Source organism: Coregonus clupeaformis, chromosome 1 (assembly GCF_020615455.1).
Source record: "Coregonus clupeaformis isolate EN_2021a chromosome 1, ASM2061545v1, whole genome shotgun sequence".
Lineage (NCBI taxonomy): Eukaryota > Metazoa > Chordata > Actinopteri > Salmoniformes > Salmonidae > Coregonus > Coregonus clupeaformis.
Window position 1 is genome coordinate 25443978 of NC_059192.1, and position 16295 is coordinate 25460272.

Below are 16295 nucleotides of genomic sequence, written 5' to 3' on the forward strand. Positions count from 1 at the left end.
ACACCCGGCACCCTCGGGATACGAGAGCGTTTCCGCCCTCATCTCCTGTCTATCCGGCAAGGCTTTGGAGTGGGCCAATGCTGAATGGAGGGGAATAGACGCCGCCACCATCAGCTACGCGGAGTTCTCCCGCCGCTTCAGGGCTGTTTTCGATCATCCCCCAGAGGGTCAAGCGGCGGGGGAGCGTCTGTTCCACCTCCGACAGGGGAAGAGGAGCGCACAGGAGTTCGCCCTGGACTTCCGGACTCTAGCAGCGGATGCGGGGTGGAATGAGAGGGCCCCCATCGACCACTATCGGTGCAGCCTGCGAGAGGACGTTCGACGAGAGTTGGCCTGCAGGGACACCAATCTAAACTTCGATCAGTTAGTGGACATGTCAATCCGTCTGGATGCCCTGATGGCTACCCGCGGACGTCCGGAGTTGGGGCCGTCCATTCCATCCCCCAGCACCTCCGAGCCGAGCCCTATGGAGCTCGGGGGTGCTGGCACTAGTGAGAGGAGGAGAGAGATCCGGAGGCAGGCCGTCCTCTGCACCAACTGTGGTCGTGGAGGACACACTGCGGTTAGGTGCTGGGGAGGGCCTCCAGGGGATCGAGGTAACAGGTCACGCACTGGGGAGTCATTCCAGGTGAGTAGGCGCCCAACTCACCCAGAGCTCTCTGTTGTTCACCTGTGTATACCAGTAGTATTTCCCCAGGTTGCATCTCATTCCCAGCATAAGGCGCTAGTCGATTCAGGCGCAGCTGGGAATTTTATTGATCGTAATTTTTGTGTTAAGTTAGGGATTCCCCTCCTACCAGTAGATGTGCCCTTTCCTTTCCATGCCCTAGATAGCCGTCCGTTGGGATCTGGGTTGATTAGGGAGGTCACAGCGCCACTAAAGATGAAGACGCAGGGGGGTCATGAGGAGATCATTCAGTTGTATCTGATCGACTCTCCTGCGTATCCCGTGGTGCTGGGGCTTCCTTGGTTAATCGCCCATGACCCCACCATTTCGTGGCAACAGAGGGCTCTCAAGGAGTGGTCTGACCAGTGTGTCGGGCGGTGTCTAGGTGTTTCCGTAGGGGCGACCACGGTGGAAAGTCCGAACCAAGTGCCCGCACTGCACATTCCTCCTGAGTATGATGATTTGGCACTCGTGTTCAGCAAGACTAGGGCGACTGCCACCTCATAGACAGGGGGATTGTGCGATAGACCTCCAGGCAGGTGCTGCACTTCCGCGTAGTCATGTGTATCCTCTGTCTCAAGAGGAGACGGCGGCTATGGAGACATACATAGCCGAGTCTCTGAGACAGGGATACATACGGCCCTCCACTTCTCCTGCGTCCTCTGGTTTCTTTTTTTGTGAAGAAGAAGGATGGAGGGTTGCGCCCGTGTATTGATTACCGTAGTCTCAATCAGAACACTGTTAAATACAGTTATCCTCTCCCTCTGATTGCGAGTATGACGGAATCATTACACGGAGTGCGTTTCTTCACAAAACTGGATCTCAGGAGCGCCTACAACTTGGTGCGCATTAGGGAGGGAGATGAATGGAAGACAGCATTTAGTACCACCTCGGGTCACTATGAGTATCTCGTCATGCCATACGGGTTAATGAATGCTCCTTCAGTCTTCCAATCCTTTGTGGACGAGATCTTCTGGGATTTGCATGGGCAGGGTGTAGTGGTGTATATTGACGACATTCTAGTTTACTCTTCTACACGAGCCGAGCATGTAGCCCTGGTGCATCAAGTGTTGGGTAGGCTGTTGGAGCATGACTTGTATGTCAAGGCAGAGAAATGTCTGTTTTTCCAGGAGTCCATCTCCTTCCTGGGCCATCGATTGTCCGCGTCAGGGGTGGAGATGGAGATTGACCGCATTTCAGCCGTGCGTAATTGGCAGACTCCAACCACGGTTAAGGAAGTGCAGCGGTTTTGGGGTTTTGCCAATTACTACCGGAGGTTTATCCGGGGTTTTGGACAGGTAGCAGCTCCCATCACCTCCCTGCTGAAGGGGGGCCCGGTGCGTTTGCAGTGGTCGGCTGAGGCGGACAGGGCGTTTGGTAAACTGAAGGCCCTGTTCACCTCAGCTCCGGTGCTGGCGCATCCGGACCCCGCTTTAGCGTTCCAGGTGGAGGTGGACGCGTCAAAGGCCGGTATTGGGGCTGTACTGTCTCATTGCTCAGGCACGCCTCCTAAACTCCTGCCCTGCGCTTTTTACTCTAAGAAGCTCAGCCCGGCGGAACGTAATTATGACGTGGGGGACAGGGAGCTGCTAGCCGTGGTTCAAGCCCTAAAGGTGTGGAGGCATTGGCTTGAGGGGGCTCAACACCCTTTTCTCATTCTGACTGACCATCGTAACCTGGAGTACATCCGGGCAGCTAGGAGACTGAACCCTCGTCAGGCTAGGTGGGCCATGTTTCTGGCCCAGTTTGTTTTTAAGCTCACTTACATCCCAGGGTCCCAGAACGGTAAGGCAGACGCCCTGTCCCGGCGATATGACACAGAGGAGAGGTCCATTGAACCCACTCCCATACTGCCGGAGTCTTGTCTGGTGGCACCGGTGGTGTGGGAGGTCGATGCGGAAATCGAGCAGGCGTTACGCACCGACCCTACACCTCCAGAGTGTCCAGTGGGGCGGACGTACGTTCCGCTCGAGATTCGTGATCGTCTCATATATTGGGCTCATACGTCACCCTCTGGACATCCAGGTATTGGCCGGACAGTGCACTGCCTTAGTGAAAAGTACTGGTGGCCAACATTGGCTAAGGACATGAGGGTTTATGTCTACTACTGCTCGGTGTGCGCTCAGTGTAAGGCGCCTAGACACCTGCCCAGGGGGAAGTTACAACCCCCGGCCGTGGTCTCACCTCTCGGTAGACTTTGTCACGGACCTTCCCCCCTCCCAGGGGAATACCACTATTCTGGTCGTTGTGGATCGGTTCTCTAAGGCCTGTCGTCTCATCCCAATGCCGGGTCTCCCTACTGCCCTACAGACTGCTGAGGCTTTGTTTACCCATGTTTTCCGGCACTACGGGGTACCCGAGGATATAGTGTCTGATCGGGGTCCCCAATTCACCTCTAGAGTCTGGAGGGCGTTCATGGAACGCTTGGGGGTCTCGGTTAGCCTTACCTCTGGTTTCCACCCTGAGAGTAATGGGCAGGTGGAGAGAGTGAACCAGGATGTGGGTAGGTTTCTGAGATCTTATTGCCAGGACCGGCAGGAGGAGTGGTCGGGGTATATCCCCTGGGCAGAGATTGCCCAGAACTCTCTACGCCATTCCTCTACGAATCTGACCCCTTTCCAGTGTGTGTTGGGGTATCAGCCGGTTCTGGCACCATGGCATCAGAGCCAGATCGAGGCTCCTGCGGTGGATGAGTGGTTTCGGCGCTCGGAGGAGACATGGAACGCTGCGCATGTACATCTGCAGCGGGCTATCCGTAGGCAGAAGGCGAGCGCCGATCTCCACCGCAGTGAGGGTCCAGTGTACGCACCTGGAGATCGAGTCTGGCTCTCGACTCGAAACCTGCCCCCTTCGCCTGCCCTGCCGGAAGCTGGGTCGGCGGTTTGTGGGGGCCATTTAAAGTCCTGAGGAGATTGAACAAGGTATGTTACAGGTTACAACTGCCTAATGATTATCACATTAACCCCTCGTTCCATGTGTCTCTCCTCAGGCCGGTGGTAGCTGGTCCACTCCAGGACAGTGAGATACGGGAGACTCCTCCGCCCCCACTGGACATCGAGGGGGCTCCGGCGTACTCAGTCCGGTCCATCGTGGATTCGAGACGTCGGATGGGGGGTCTGCAGTATCTCGTGGAGTGGTAGGGGTACGGTCCGGAGGAACGGTGCTGGGTGCCTAGGAGGGACATTTTAGATCCCTCCCTCCTGACGGAGTTCCACCGGAGTCACCCCACGCGCCCTGCTCCGCGTCCTCCTGGCCGTCCCCGAGGCCGGGGTCGGCGCACGGCTGGAGCCGCGCGTCAAGGGGGGGGTACTGTCACGGATGCCGCCGAGGCTGCTGCTCCTCCTCCTTGCTCGGGCAGGCTTCGGCGTTCGTCGTCCCCGGAGTACTAGCTGCTACCGCTTGATGTTTTCGATGTTTGTTTTGTAATGTCTAGTGGGTACACCTGTTGCGTATTCTGTATTGATTATGTCACGTATAAGTTCACCTGTTTTGTGTTTTGTCTTTGTATGTTATTGTCCGCGTGTCTTGGATGCATTGTGTCGGTGTTATACTCTTTTTGTCATTTACGCATATGGTGTTTTTCCCTCCAGTGTTGGAGACGTTTATTTTGTGCGTATTTAGTGTTCGAGTAAAGTCGTCTTTACTTATCCTCTGTGTCCTACGCCTGACTTCACCACTGCATACACATCAGCCTTTGACATGGGGTTAACTAACGTGCTAAGTAGTTGCAAAGTAGCAAAACATTTGTAAGTAGTTGCAAGTTACTCATTAGCTAAAATGCTAAATTTGAAACGTGATGAGATTCGAACACGCAACCTTTGGGGTTGCTAGACGTTCGTGTTATATGCCTACCCATCCACCCCGACCAACCACCCAACTTTAGTTTTTGCCTTAAGTAACCTTCTGTCTTATGTAACCATTCCAAAAGTAACATATCATACTAATTAGGAGTGTTCCAGATTTACATGTACTATGTTACGTCTAGTCTATGAGAGCAGGCTGGATGAAAACATACCGGGAATCACAGTGATTGTTTTAAGAGCTCGGAGTACACGGAACGTCCTAAGGGCTGACACGTTGCCTAGATCAACAAACTCTGTGACGTACCTGTGGAGAGACACACAGTACAAGCAATATAATTAGTCAGTTACTACTTTTAACGTTGTTTAATTGTGGACTGACTGACAGTGGACAACAGTGGATCTGTCACTGAAGAAAGTCTAGTGTGTTAAAAAAAATACAAAATAGTACACAAAACATCAGACATGGTGTTCGCTGTGGTATATGATATCATTTTTTTATAGAGTCTATTTTTATATTGGTCCAGTTCTTGGGCCAAATGGACGCACTGCTTGAGAGGGTGGCCAAAACCATTTATCCATCTCGCAACAAGACGTGTTGTATGTCACAAACTATTGGATATCATTTATTTTTTTAGTTAGCATTATTATTGGGTATGTTTTTAAATGTTTTACATTTGTTTTTCTAAGATTAACTCATTCATTCATTTATTTAATGCACTGCGTATTTCTGGAATAGAATGTAGCCAGGGGTCATTGCAAAAATAAGAATTTCTTAATTTACTTATTTGGATAAATAAAGGCTGGATGTACAAAATGTGTTATAAAACATTACTAACCATTCCAGTTTGCTAACAATTATATCATTGGTGAAAGAGCGTTGAGAGCCAGTCAGGTGATCAGATACTCACGCCATGCTGATCACCATGAAATCCAGCCAATTCCATGGATCTCGAAGGAATGTAAAAGGTCCGACAACAAAGCCTCTTGACAACACTTTGCATGAGGCCTCAAAGGTATAAATACCAGTAAAAACATACCTGCAAGGAGAAAACAATTAATATCTTTCCAATGCACTCTTCTGCAATTCTCTCTCTGTGAGCTACATTGTAATTCAGAGATAATTAATTGTTTACATGACTTAAGACACTGAACCATTAGATATCGTGGTAAAACAGTGACACATACAATAGCCCTTTCAGGAATCAAGCCTGAAATTCATCACAGGTTGGTATACTTACTCAACAGTTTTACTCCATGACGGTGGGTCGCTCATCGTCATAAAAAAGCAGTTCGACAGAATGGTAATCATGATGAACATGCTAAATAACTTAATATAGAGTCAAGGCAAACTGGTGGGCACACTGACTGTACTACAATAGCCAATATGGTAACATCAAGGGTCGCTAAACACTGATGGAGTACAGCTTTATATACAGTCCACAACAATACAAGACCATCCTTCTTACAATCCCCCCTTCCCTACACAGGGCAGCTAGAGTCCCTACATTAAAAAGGATATGAATGTATGAGAATTTTAATGGCTCCTCTTCTAAGAAGATTGAAGGGGCTTAGAATGTAGCAAGCTGATTCAGCATTGAACCTGAAGATTGTGTTTCCTTTGGTGATCACGATAAAGGTCTGGAAAAACACAACATAAAAAGACATTACTGCACTGCAAAGTGAAGGACTAAAATAATGACTGTTGTAAATAATAAAGATTAAACTCTGAACACAAAGCTTACATAGTGGTAATGCAGTCTTATGCATGACATAAGGGATTTTACATGCACTCCGAACTACTTATGGAATCATATTTGTCAAGTCATCCATCCTGTCATACTGCAGTGACATTCCAGCAAGATAATCCAGGCTAGCAGCCTAGTTTACTAACCTCTCTTAGCCCCAATTCAATCTATCACAGATAAAGGAAAACCACACTGTGGGTTCACTCAGAATGTTAAAGGACAGGCTTGGTTAGTGGCAATATCCATTGGCGATGTCCCTGAAAGGAACAGTGTGTGGGGTGTGTCTCTTTGAACGCATGCAGTTAACACCTCTGAAACAGCATTAACGTTTGAGAACCTTGTGAATCTCGTGAACCCGTAGTGCGGTTTTCCTGTGATAAAGTGATAAAATTGGGGCCTTAGCGTGCAACACATGTATGTTAAGTCAGCTGTCATGACATGTCAGAATATAGTATCTTTGCTTTGCTTGAGTCATGACAATGTAAAAAAAAGTACTAAAACAAAAAGCAAATGTTAATGTATTACAGTCCAGCGAAATTGCTAGGTGAGCTTTAGGTGTTCTGGACTGACCTTCTGTGCTTTGTAAAAGGGGTCTATGTCCTCCAGAGCTGTGTTGAGCATCTCCTTTGGGGCATCTCCGAAGATCATGGGCAGACTCTTGCCGGCTTCCAGGTCTTTGCTGGGCTCCGATGGCCCATCATCTACGTACCCCTCTACTTCTGCGGCTATTCGCTTTTCCTCCATGAGCCTCTCGATCTCTGCCAGGGATTCTGGGGTGAAACGGCGGAACGCATCAGCGCCTGTGGGAGGGAGCAGGGGTGCCATCTTCGCATTGCGAAGAGATACCACCACACCAGAGTCGCTCTAGTCTAGAGTGAGCTATAGAAAGACAAAGAGCGAGGGAGAAAGTCATCCACAGAATTAAATAGAACACATCTCTATGGAGTCATGTGCCATAGCTGGTTCTCTCTAGAGCAGTGTTCTTCAATCATGGTCCTGAGGACCCACAAGGTATGTAGGCTTTTGTTCCTGCCCAGTACTAACACACCTGATTTGAGCTAATTAAGGGTCTTAAATTAGGTGATTAGTTGAATCAGGTGTGTAATTACTGGGCTGGAACAAAACACTGTGGGTTGCCAGGAGTTGAACAACGCTGCCCTGGAGTGAGCAGAGAAACAGGGAGGGAGGACTTTTACAAGAAGAAACCATGCAATAAGAGTATTTTTAGAGAAGGAGAGACAGTGAAAAGAGATACTTTCACACAAGGGTCTCTATAAAGTGAGCCAGGGAGTGAGACAGTGAAACAAAAAAAAGAACCCACCTTGGAGTCTCTTTAGTGAGCCAGGATAAGAGGGAGAGACAGCAACACTCTCTGGTGTTTCTAGTTCTAGTACCGGTATACTATTTGAAATCATTTAAATAATTTGAGCGTTTGCTTTAGCCAGCCAGAAGTGCCAGGTGGGCGGGGATGGGGTTGGAACTTTTGGAACTTTTCCACAGGCTCTATTAGTTCCATTGCAACAGGCAAGCTCAATCGAGCAAAGTGAAAGTGTTTGAAATTATTTCAAGTAGTATTCTGAACCCAGTTCTGTTTCTAGTGCACACTAGATACACCACACTTTGCTAGTGTGACTGACTGGGTATCGAACATAGGTTGTCTGCATGCCATAAAACGACAACGGCTGCTGAGCTAAATCCTAGGTATTAGCTCAAAAATGTAACACAAATTGTAAAGTCTCAGGCACGATTACTCATCACACGATCGTGGTTCACCAACCCTCCTCTGTTACACTTCAACACCTTTGACCTCCTCCTCTACGAAACAGCCCCAGCAGCTGACAGGAATTAAGTGACCAAATCCGGGTCATCCCAACTATGCCACTGACCAGATATTGAACCTGTGTTTGCGTGCCACACCACTGCATTAGCCCGCTGAGCTAAAACCTAGGAATTAGCTTGGGGAGTAAACGGTAGACTTCATGCAAGGACATACCATCTCATTAGATTATGCTAGGGTAGACAGACAATGTGAGTATCAGCATGCCAGTCTTCTGTGAGAAAAACCACTTCCGGCTCCGTTACACTTCACCCTTTGACCTCCTCCTTCTCTCCGTAACAACCCATGCAGCTGACAGACATCAGCTGACCAAATCCAGGTCACCCCACCAATGCCACTGATCAGATATTGAACCTGGGTCGTCTGTGTGACACATGACTGTATTAGCCTGCAGAGCTTAAGCCTGTAGGCATAAGCTCAGGGAGTTAATGCAATACTTTAGATCTCAGGAAAGTTTATTTATAATTCAAGGCACACTTAACCAGCATGGCTACCACAGCATTCTGCAGCGATACGCCATCCCATCTGGTTTGGGCTTAGTGAGACTATCATTTGTTTTTCAACAGGAAAATGACCCAACACACCTCCAGGCTGTGTAAGTGCTATTTGACCAAGAAGGAGAGTGATGGAGTGCTGCATCAGATGACCTGGCCTCCGCAATCCCCCGACCTCAACCCAATTGAGATGGTTTGGGATGAGTGCAAGTGCTCAGCATATGTGGGAACTCCTTCAAGACTGTTGGAAAAGCATTCCAGGTGAAGCTGGTTGAGAGAATGCCAAGAGTGTGCAAAGCTGTCATCAAGGCAAAGGGTGGCTATTTGAAGAATCTCAAATATAAAATATATTTTGATTTGTTTAACACTTTATTGGTTACTACATGATTCCATATGTGTTATTTCATAGTTTTGATGTCATCACTATTATTCTACAATGTAAAAAATAGTTAAAATAAAGAAACACCCTTGAATGAGTAGGTGTGTCCAAACTTTTGACTGGTAGTGTATATCTTATGCATACTCTCACAGTAGCAATTATTTTCAATATACCTTTTATTAACAGCACACAACCAGAACATCAGATCTGAAATGTTGCCCAATGGGTAGGCCCATCCACATTTGGGATGAAAAATCGTTGCTTGGGATACATGGTGCCAAGTCCTTTACCATTGGCGTCGATACTCTTTGTAGTTGAGAAACCAAATACAAAGATTAGTTACACACTTACACACTTGTAAGTATCATGCATATGTGTGTATATGTGCAGGGAGGTATGTGTGTATAAGTGTGTGCTTGTGTGGGAAAGAGTGTATGCAGTGCTTGACTTGGACTGAAATAGGTACTGGTACTCATTTTGTGTGCCGATACTGTTTATATTTAGGTGCAGGAACCCCACAATACTTTTGAGCTAATATTCTATAAGAGGTGCAGGAACTCAAGCAGTAAAAAAAATTGAGGTGCCAGTACTCAGCTCCAGTGAGCTCCTGCCCAAGTCAAGCACTGAGTGTATGTGGTATGTTTGTCTGCGAGTTGGTAACGATCCCAGGCTTGAATGCCTTGATCTAGATCCAGTCCCCATAAAAATGGTTTACTCATCACATGAGCATGTTTCACTAAACCCCCTCTGTTACACTAGTACCTGTTTTATTCAACACATTAACTTCTCTTTGGTACCATAAAACATTGAGTCAAATCAAAGCACATTTTATTTGCAGACCTTACATTGACACTGTGGCCATTGATGTACTTATGTGGATGTTCCACAGTCTGGACACATATCTTATGCATACTCTCACAGTAGCAATTATTTTCAGTATACCTTTTATTAACAGCACACAACCAGAACATCAGATCTGAAATGTTGCCCAATGGGTAGGCCCATCCACATTTGGGATGAAATCGTTTCTCGGGATATATGGTGCCAAGTCCTTTAGCATTGGCGTCGATACTCTTTGTAGTTGAGAAACCAAATACAAAAATTAGTTACACACTTACACACTTGTAAGTGTCATGCTTATGTGTGTATATGTGCAGGGAGGTATGAGTGTATAAGTGTGTGCCCGTGTGGGGAAGAGTGTATGCAGTGATTGACTTGGACTGAAATAGGTGCTAGTACTCATTTTGTGTGCCGATACTGTTTATATTTAGGTGCAGCCACAATATTTTTGAGCTAATATTCTATAAGAGGTGCAGAAACTCAAGCAGTTAAAAATGTGAGGTGCTGGTACTCAGCTCCGGTGAGTTCCTGCCCAAGTCAAGCACTGAGTGTATGTATGTGGTACACTCTTAGAAAAAAGGGTTCCAAAAGGGTTCTTTGGCTGTCCCCATAGCAGAACCTTTTTTGGTTCCAGGTAAAACCTTTTTTGGTTCCAGGTAGAAGTATTTTGGGTTCCATGTAGAACCCTCTGTGGTAAGGATTTTACATGGAACCCAAAAGGGTTCTACCTGGAACCAAAAAGGGTTGTTCAAAGGGTTCTCCTGTGGGGACAGCCAAATAACCGTTTTAGGTTCTATATAGCACCTTTTTATCTAAGAGTGTATGTGAGTCTGCGAGTTGGTAACGATCCCAAGTTTCAATGCCTTGATCTAGATCCAGTCCCCATGTACCCCCCCTTCATATTACTTATTAGCTTAGCAGACGGTCAGTATCCAGGCCAATTGGCATTGCTTACATGCTAGCGCAACATCGTGTTCAGCGACCAGTCGAGACAGTTTGCTTTTCTCTGGAACAGCTAAGGTTAAAGAGCAACTGCACTTCCTGATTTGGCCTTGTTTTCCATCAATGATAATTTCAGCCATGGCTGAAAGCAAATGAGAGTTGTCTTGGGGGTGTGGTTTGATGTGCGTGTTTCTTTGCCATTCAATCACAACAAACAAGGGCAGTAGTGAGTACAGCAAGGTAAGCTAAGATAGCTTTGCTATGGAGAGAACGTTTTGAAGTTTAGGACCTCTCTTGACTGACTCGCCATCTCTAGAGAGTCTGCGAATTCAGTTCTATGTGTAGGCGAAAGCCTGCGCTGATCTTGTGTTTAGCAAAGCTGACAGCAGCTAGCTAACATAGCTTGATGATAGCTGCAGCTGGCTATCCTATCTAGCTGGTATTTCTCTGTCAAATCAGTTATGACAAGATAGCAAGAGCCAGTGTCTGGAATGTGTTTCATAAGACAATCCTTCTATAACACCTTGCTACGAAAGTTGCTTGCAATTTAGTGTCAATGTTTCATCACATCATGTAAATACATGTTACCATGGAAACTATATTAACTGCGAGTTGAATGCCCGGTCTTGAGTCAGCTCAGCTGTCCTACAACCCAATATTCTATAACTGGCTAGTTTTGTCTTGTCTCTCCTTATGTCGGCTGTTAGATCTTTCCCAGGGGACAAATCCCAGAACTACTAATATTCCTACAACAGGGGTAGGCTACTTGTGGATATTGCACAAACATTGCCCAGCTTGAGTGTACATGCATTTATCAACAAAATATCGATGAGTGCGTTTGTGTTACAAAGACAAAACATGTTATGCTGTAAATATCATATTGATGTGCTTATAAAGACATTTGTATGCCTACACTTACCTAGCAAATAAAAAAAGTTGTGTTGTACAATTTCAGCTGTCTAACCAGAACTAGAATGGCATTCTATTTGGCTGTCTAACCACACACTGACATGCACAGCTCTCTGGGTGATGAAGTCCCTTCCATCTATGTAATGTATTACAGGTTATGGACAGGTAAAGTCAGGTGGCAGCAGTTCAATAACTTCAGTACAGGCAGATGTGAGATGCAGGAGGATGGCACTCTTCTCATACCACTATGTAGTTACATACAATTCATCGGTCAGTACCCTACAGAGTAATATGAGAAGAGTTCAATTGCTGAACTTATGTAGATATTCTAAACAAAGTATTTTGATAACTTTCAAGTGTAACAGTTCCATGTAGAATAAACCTTACTTTACATAATACTGTATAAGTGGTCAGATGACGCAGATGCCAAGCTACAGGACTGTTTTGCTAGCACAGACTGGAATATGTTCCGGGATTCTTCCGATGGCATTGAGGAGTACACCACATCAGTCACTGGCTTCATCAATAAGTGCATCGATGACTTCATCCCCACAGTGACTGTACGTACATACCCCAACCAGAAGCCATGGATTACAGGCAACATCCGCACTGAGGGTAGAGCTGCCGCTTTCAAGGAGCGGGACTTATAAGAAATCCCGCTATGCCCTCCGACTAACCATCAAACAGGCAAAGCGTCAATACAGGACTAAGATCTAATCGTACTACACCGGCTCCGACGCTCGTCGGATGTGGCAGGGCTTGCAAACTATTACAGACTACAAAGGGAAGCACAGCCACGAGCTGCCCAGTGACACGACCCTACCAGACGACCTAAATTACTTCTATGCAAGTAACACAAACATGCATGAGAGCATCAGCTGTTCTGGATGACTGTGTGATCACGCTCTCCGTAGCCGATGTGAGTAAGACATTCACAAGGCCGCAGGGCCAGACTGATTACCAGGACGTGTACTCCGAGCATGCGCTGACCAACTGGCAAGTGTCTTCACTGACATTTTCAACCTCTCCCTGTCTGAGTCTGTAATACCAACATGTTTCAAGCAGACCACCATAGTCCCTGTGCCCAAGAACACTAAGGTAACCTGCCTAAATGACTACCGACTCGTAGCACTCACGTCTGTAACCATGAAGTGCTTTGAAAGGCTGGTCATGGCTCACAACACCATTATTCCAGAAACCCTAGACCCACTCCAATTTGCATATCGCCCCAACAGATCCACAGATGATGCAATCTCTATTGCACTCCACACTGCCCTTTCACACCTGGACAAAAGGAACACCTAATTTATGTGAGAATGCTATTCATTGACTACAGCTCAGCGTTCAACACCATAGTGCCCTCAAAGCTCATCACTAAGCTAAGGACCCTGGGACTAAACACCTCCCTCTATAACTGGATCCTGGACTTCCTGACGGGCCGCCTCCAGGTGGTAAGGGTAGGTAACAACACATATGCCACGCTGATCCTCAACACGGGGGCCCCTCAGGGGTGCGTTCTCAGTCCCCTCCTGTACTCCCTGTTCACTCTTGACTGCATGGCCAGGCACGACTCCAACACCATCATTAAGTTTGTCAATGACACAACAGTGGTAGGCCTGATCACCGACAACGACGAGACAGCCTATAGGGAGGAGGTCAGAGACCTGGCCATGTGGTGCCAGGACAACAACCTCTCCCTCAACGTGATCAAGACAAAGGAGATGATTGTGGACTACAAGAAAAAGAAGAGGACCGAGCACGCCCCCATTCTCATCAACGGGGCTGTAGTGGAGCAGGTTGAGAGCTTCAAGTTCCTTGGTGTCCACATCACCAACAAACTAACATGGTTCAAGCACACCAAGACAGTCGTGAAGAGGGCACGACAAAACCTATTCCCCCTAAAGATTTGGCATGGGTCCTCAGATCCTCAAAAGGTTCTACAGCTGCACCATCGAGAGCATCCTGACTGGTTGCATCACTGCCTGGTATGGCAACTGCTCGGCCTCCGATCGCAAGGCACTACAGAGGGTAGTGCGCAAGTCCCAGTACATCACTGGGGCCAAGCTTCCTACCATCCAGGACCTCTATACCAGGCGGTGTCAGAGGAAGGCCCTAAAAATTGTCAAAGACTCCAGCCACCCTAGTCATAGACTGTTCTCTCTGCTACCGCACGGCAAGCGGTACCGGAGCGCCAAGTCTAGGTCCAAGAGGCTTCTAAACAGCTTCTACCCCAAGCCATAAGACTCCTGAACATCTAATCAAATGGCTACCTAGACTATTTGCATTGCCCCCCCACCCCTCTTTTACGCTGCTGCTACTCTCTGTTTATTATCTATGCATAGTCACTTTAATAACTCTACCTACATGTACATATTACCCCAATTACCTCAACTAACCGGTGCCCTCGCACATTGACTCGGGACACGTACCCCCTGTATATAGCCTCGCTATTGTTATTTTTACTGCTGCTCTTTAATTATTTGTTACTTTTATTTAGCATTATTTGATATTGTATCTTTTTGTGATTTTTTTTTGGTATTCTTTCTTAAAACTGCATTGTTGGTTAAGGGCTTGTAAGTAAGCATTTCACTGTAAGGTGCATGTGACAAATACAATTTGATTTGATTTGATTTGATAAGCAGTGTTCTGCTAGTACCAATAGATTAATTAATAACAAAAGACGATAAAAAGTAATAGATGAGTGCAAGGTCCCAATTCAGACATCTGTATTAATCTGTCTTTCAGTCAGAGGACTCCATTTGAAAAGCAACTCTTCTTCCCATCTGTAGAAAACCAAGGAAGAGTTGATGAGTGACACATTGAAAGGGTGATATTACTAAACACTTGTGATGTACTGTCTTATTATTAATCACTGTTTGTCCCTTCTGAGGTGTTTGCCAATGCCTGATTGGCATATCAGCGTAGATCAGCTCCAGGTCCCTCTCGTCAAAGATACTGGTCATGCAGGAGCCCGACTTCGGCTCTTATGTCCGACCCAGCTCCTATATCACAGAGGGAGGGAGAGAGACTGTCACCATACAGTCATGGAAGCCAACAGTAAATACATGGTTGAATATAGCCAATTAGAGATCCTGATTCACAAGGGACACGTGCCAGCATGGCACTGACTGGTTGGCATTACTCACTCGGGCCCAGTAGTCCATTGGCACAGTGGAAGAGGGCACCTTTCTAACAACATACAGTACAAGACACACATATACACACAGCACTGATTACATTATCAATGGTGGTTAAGTGAATTCCAGGACAGATAGTATTTTGACCATTGACCAGATCAAATGTGACCAACCTGATTCAAGTGTCCTCCATTACGCTGAAGCAGGACTGGTGTCTGGCCACATCCTCAGCCTTCTGTAACAGCTCCTGATATGGTAGGGGGGTTCCCACAACGCTGTTGAACTACAAATCCACCAGGTTTTGTACTTAGCCTGTGAATGAAATCAAATATCATCACTCAAGAAGCATATAGTGAGAAAACAAACGTTCTCTAGTTTGGAAGTAATTTATATGCTAATAGAAGGACTGTAACTACAGAACAGATTCAGGCCAGTGACTCTGATGACGTTACCATGCAACCAGCTGTGTACGATGCTGAATGCTTGCTGATACGTTTTGTATTTGCTGCCAGAGCCATCGCTATATTTGTAGTAGACAAGTAACATACTTTAATTATTTTTGACATAGAAAATAGACTATAAACTTTTATGAGAACAGGACCGTTGTTTTGGGTTAGCAGATGAAGCCCCCGAATGCTAGCTAGCTAGCTACCTAACTTGCAAATCCAGGTTAGTTATCATATCTTTGTCTGAGTTTAAATGACTTGGCTAGGCATGATTAGCTAGCAAGCTAGTATCCAAGTGCCTGCCCTGTATTGACCCTAAATGCCAATGGGTTACAGTTAGCTGTTGTTAGCAAGGTAGCTAGCTAACGTGAGCTATGCACAATTTCCTCTGACATGCTACATCACTTTAGCTTTATGTATTTAGCTAGCTACAGTATCATTCCAATTTCATCTGTGGCATCATAGCTAGCCGGGTTCGCTAGCATTATCAAATAATGCTGTATAACCAAAAGTAGCTACTAGCTAACGTACTCACCAACACCAGTGGTTTGACGGTTGACAGGCAGCAGAAGTGACCGTGTCGAATGTAATCCATTCCTGGCAATATTGTTGAAATGCTTTGGAAGTTTGCACCAACTTTATAGAAGCCCATTTTCACTCATATTTGCTGAGCGAAATATGCGTGCGTTCCACCCATATGCAGCCTTGACAACAAATATCCACATGGCAGCTGGAGGCAGACCACAACGTGTTTTCTCTGGGCAATTGGGCATAATTGCAAAAGTGGGCATGATCGTCATCAATACCCAACCCTCCAGTAAGTCGTGACGAACTCACTTACTCTGTTTGGACGAGACTGACTTTAAGAAAATGATTATCCTATTTGCACTTTGTAGTACATTTTAACACTGTAATATGTTATGTTTCTGACGCGTATTGATGCCACATAAACCCTTAAAACCAGAGAAGTTGGTTCTAAGGGGCAGTTGACCTTTAAGCTCCTGATAGCACCAGAAATATGTTAATTTGTTTCTCAAGTGTCTCTGAATCTAATTCTACCAACCAAAAACTATTCAATCTGGTGTTAATTTCCCCC

At 46.3% G+C, this 16295-nt stretch overlaps 1 protein-coding gene across 1 annotated transcript in view; it reads right to left on the bottom strand.

Moving 5' to 3' along the window:
- The window catches only part of scn4aa (sodium channel, voltage-gated, type IV, alpha, a), an 83696-nt gene that overhangs the window by 44557 nt on the left and 22844 nt on the right, over nt 1-16295 (bottom strand). Inside the window, exons 2-6 of the mRNA XM_041874399.2 lie at nt 6786-7094; nt 5990-6108; nt 5709-5786; nt 5379-5507; nt 4683-4774 (exon numbers count right to left, since the gene is read on the bottom strand). Of these exons, the coding sequence (XP_041730333.2) occupies nt 4683-4774; nt 5379-5507; nt 5709-5786; nt 5990-6108; nt 6786-7040 (673 nt within the window). The 5' untranslated portion in view covers nt 7041-7094. The remainder of the gene's footprint in view (nt 1-4682; nt 4775-5378; nt 5508-5708; nt 5787-5989; nt 6109-6785; nt 7095-16295) is intronic.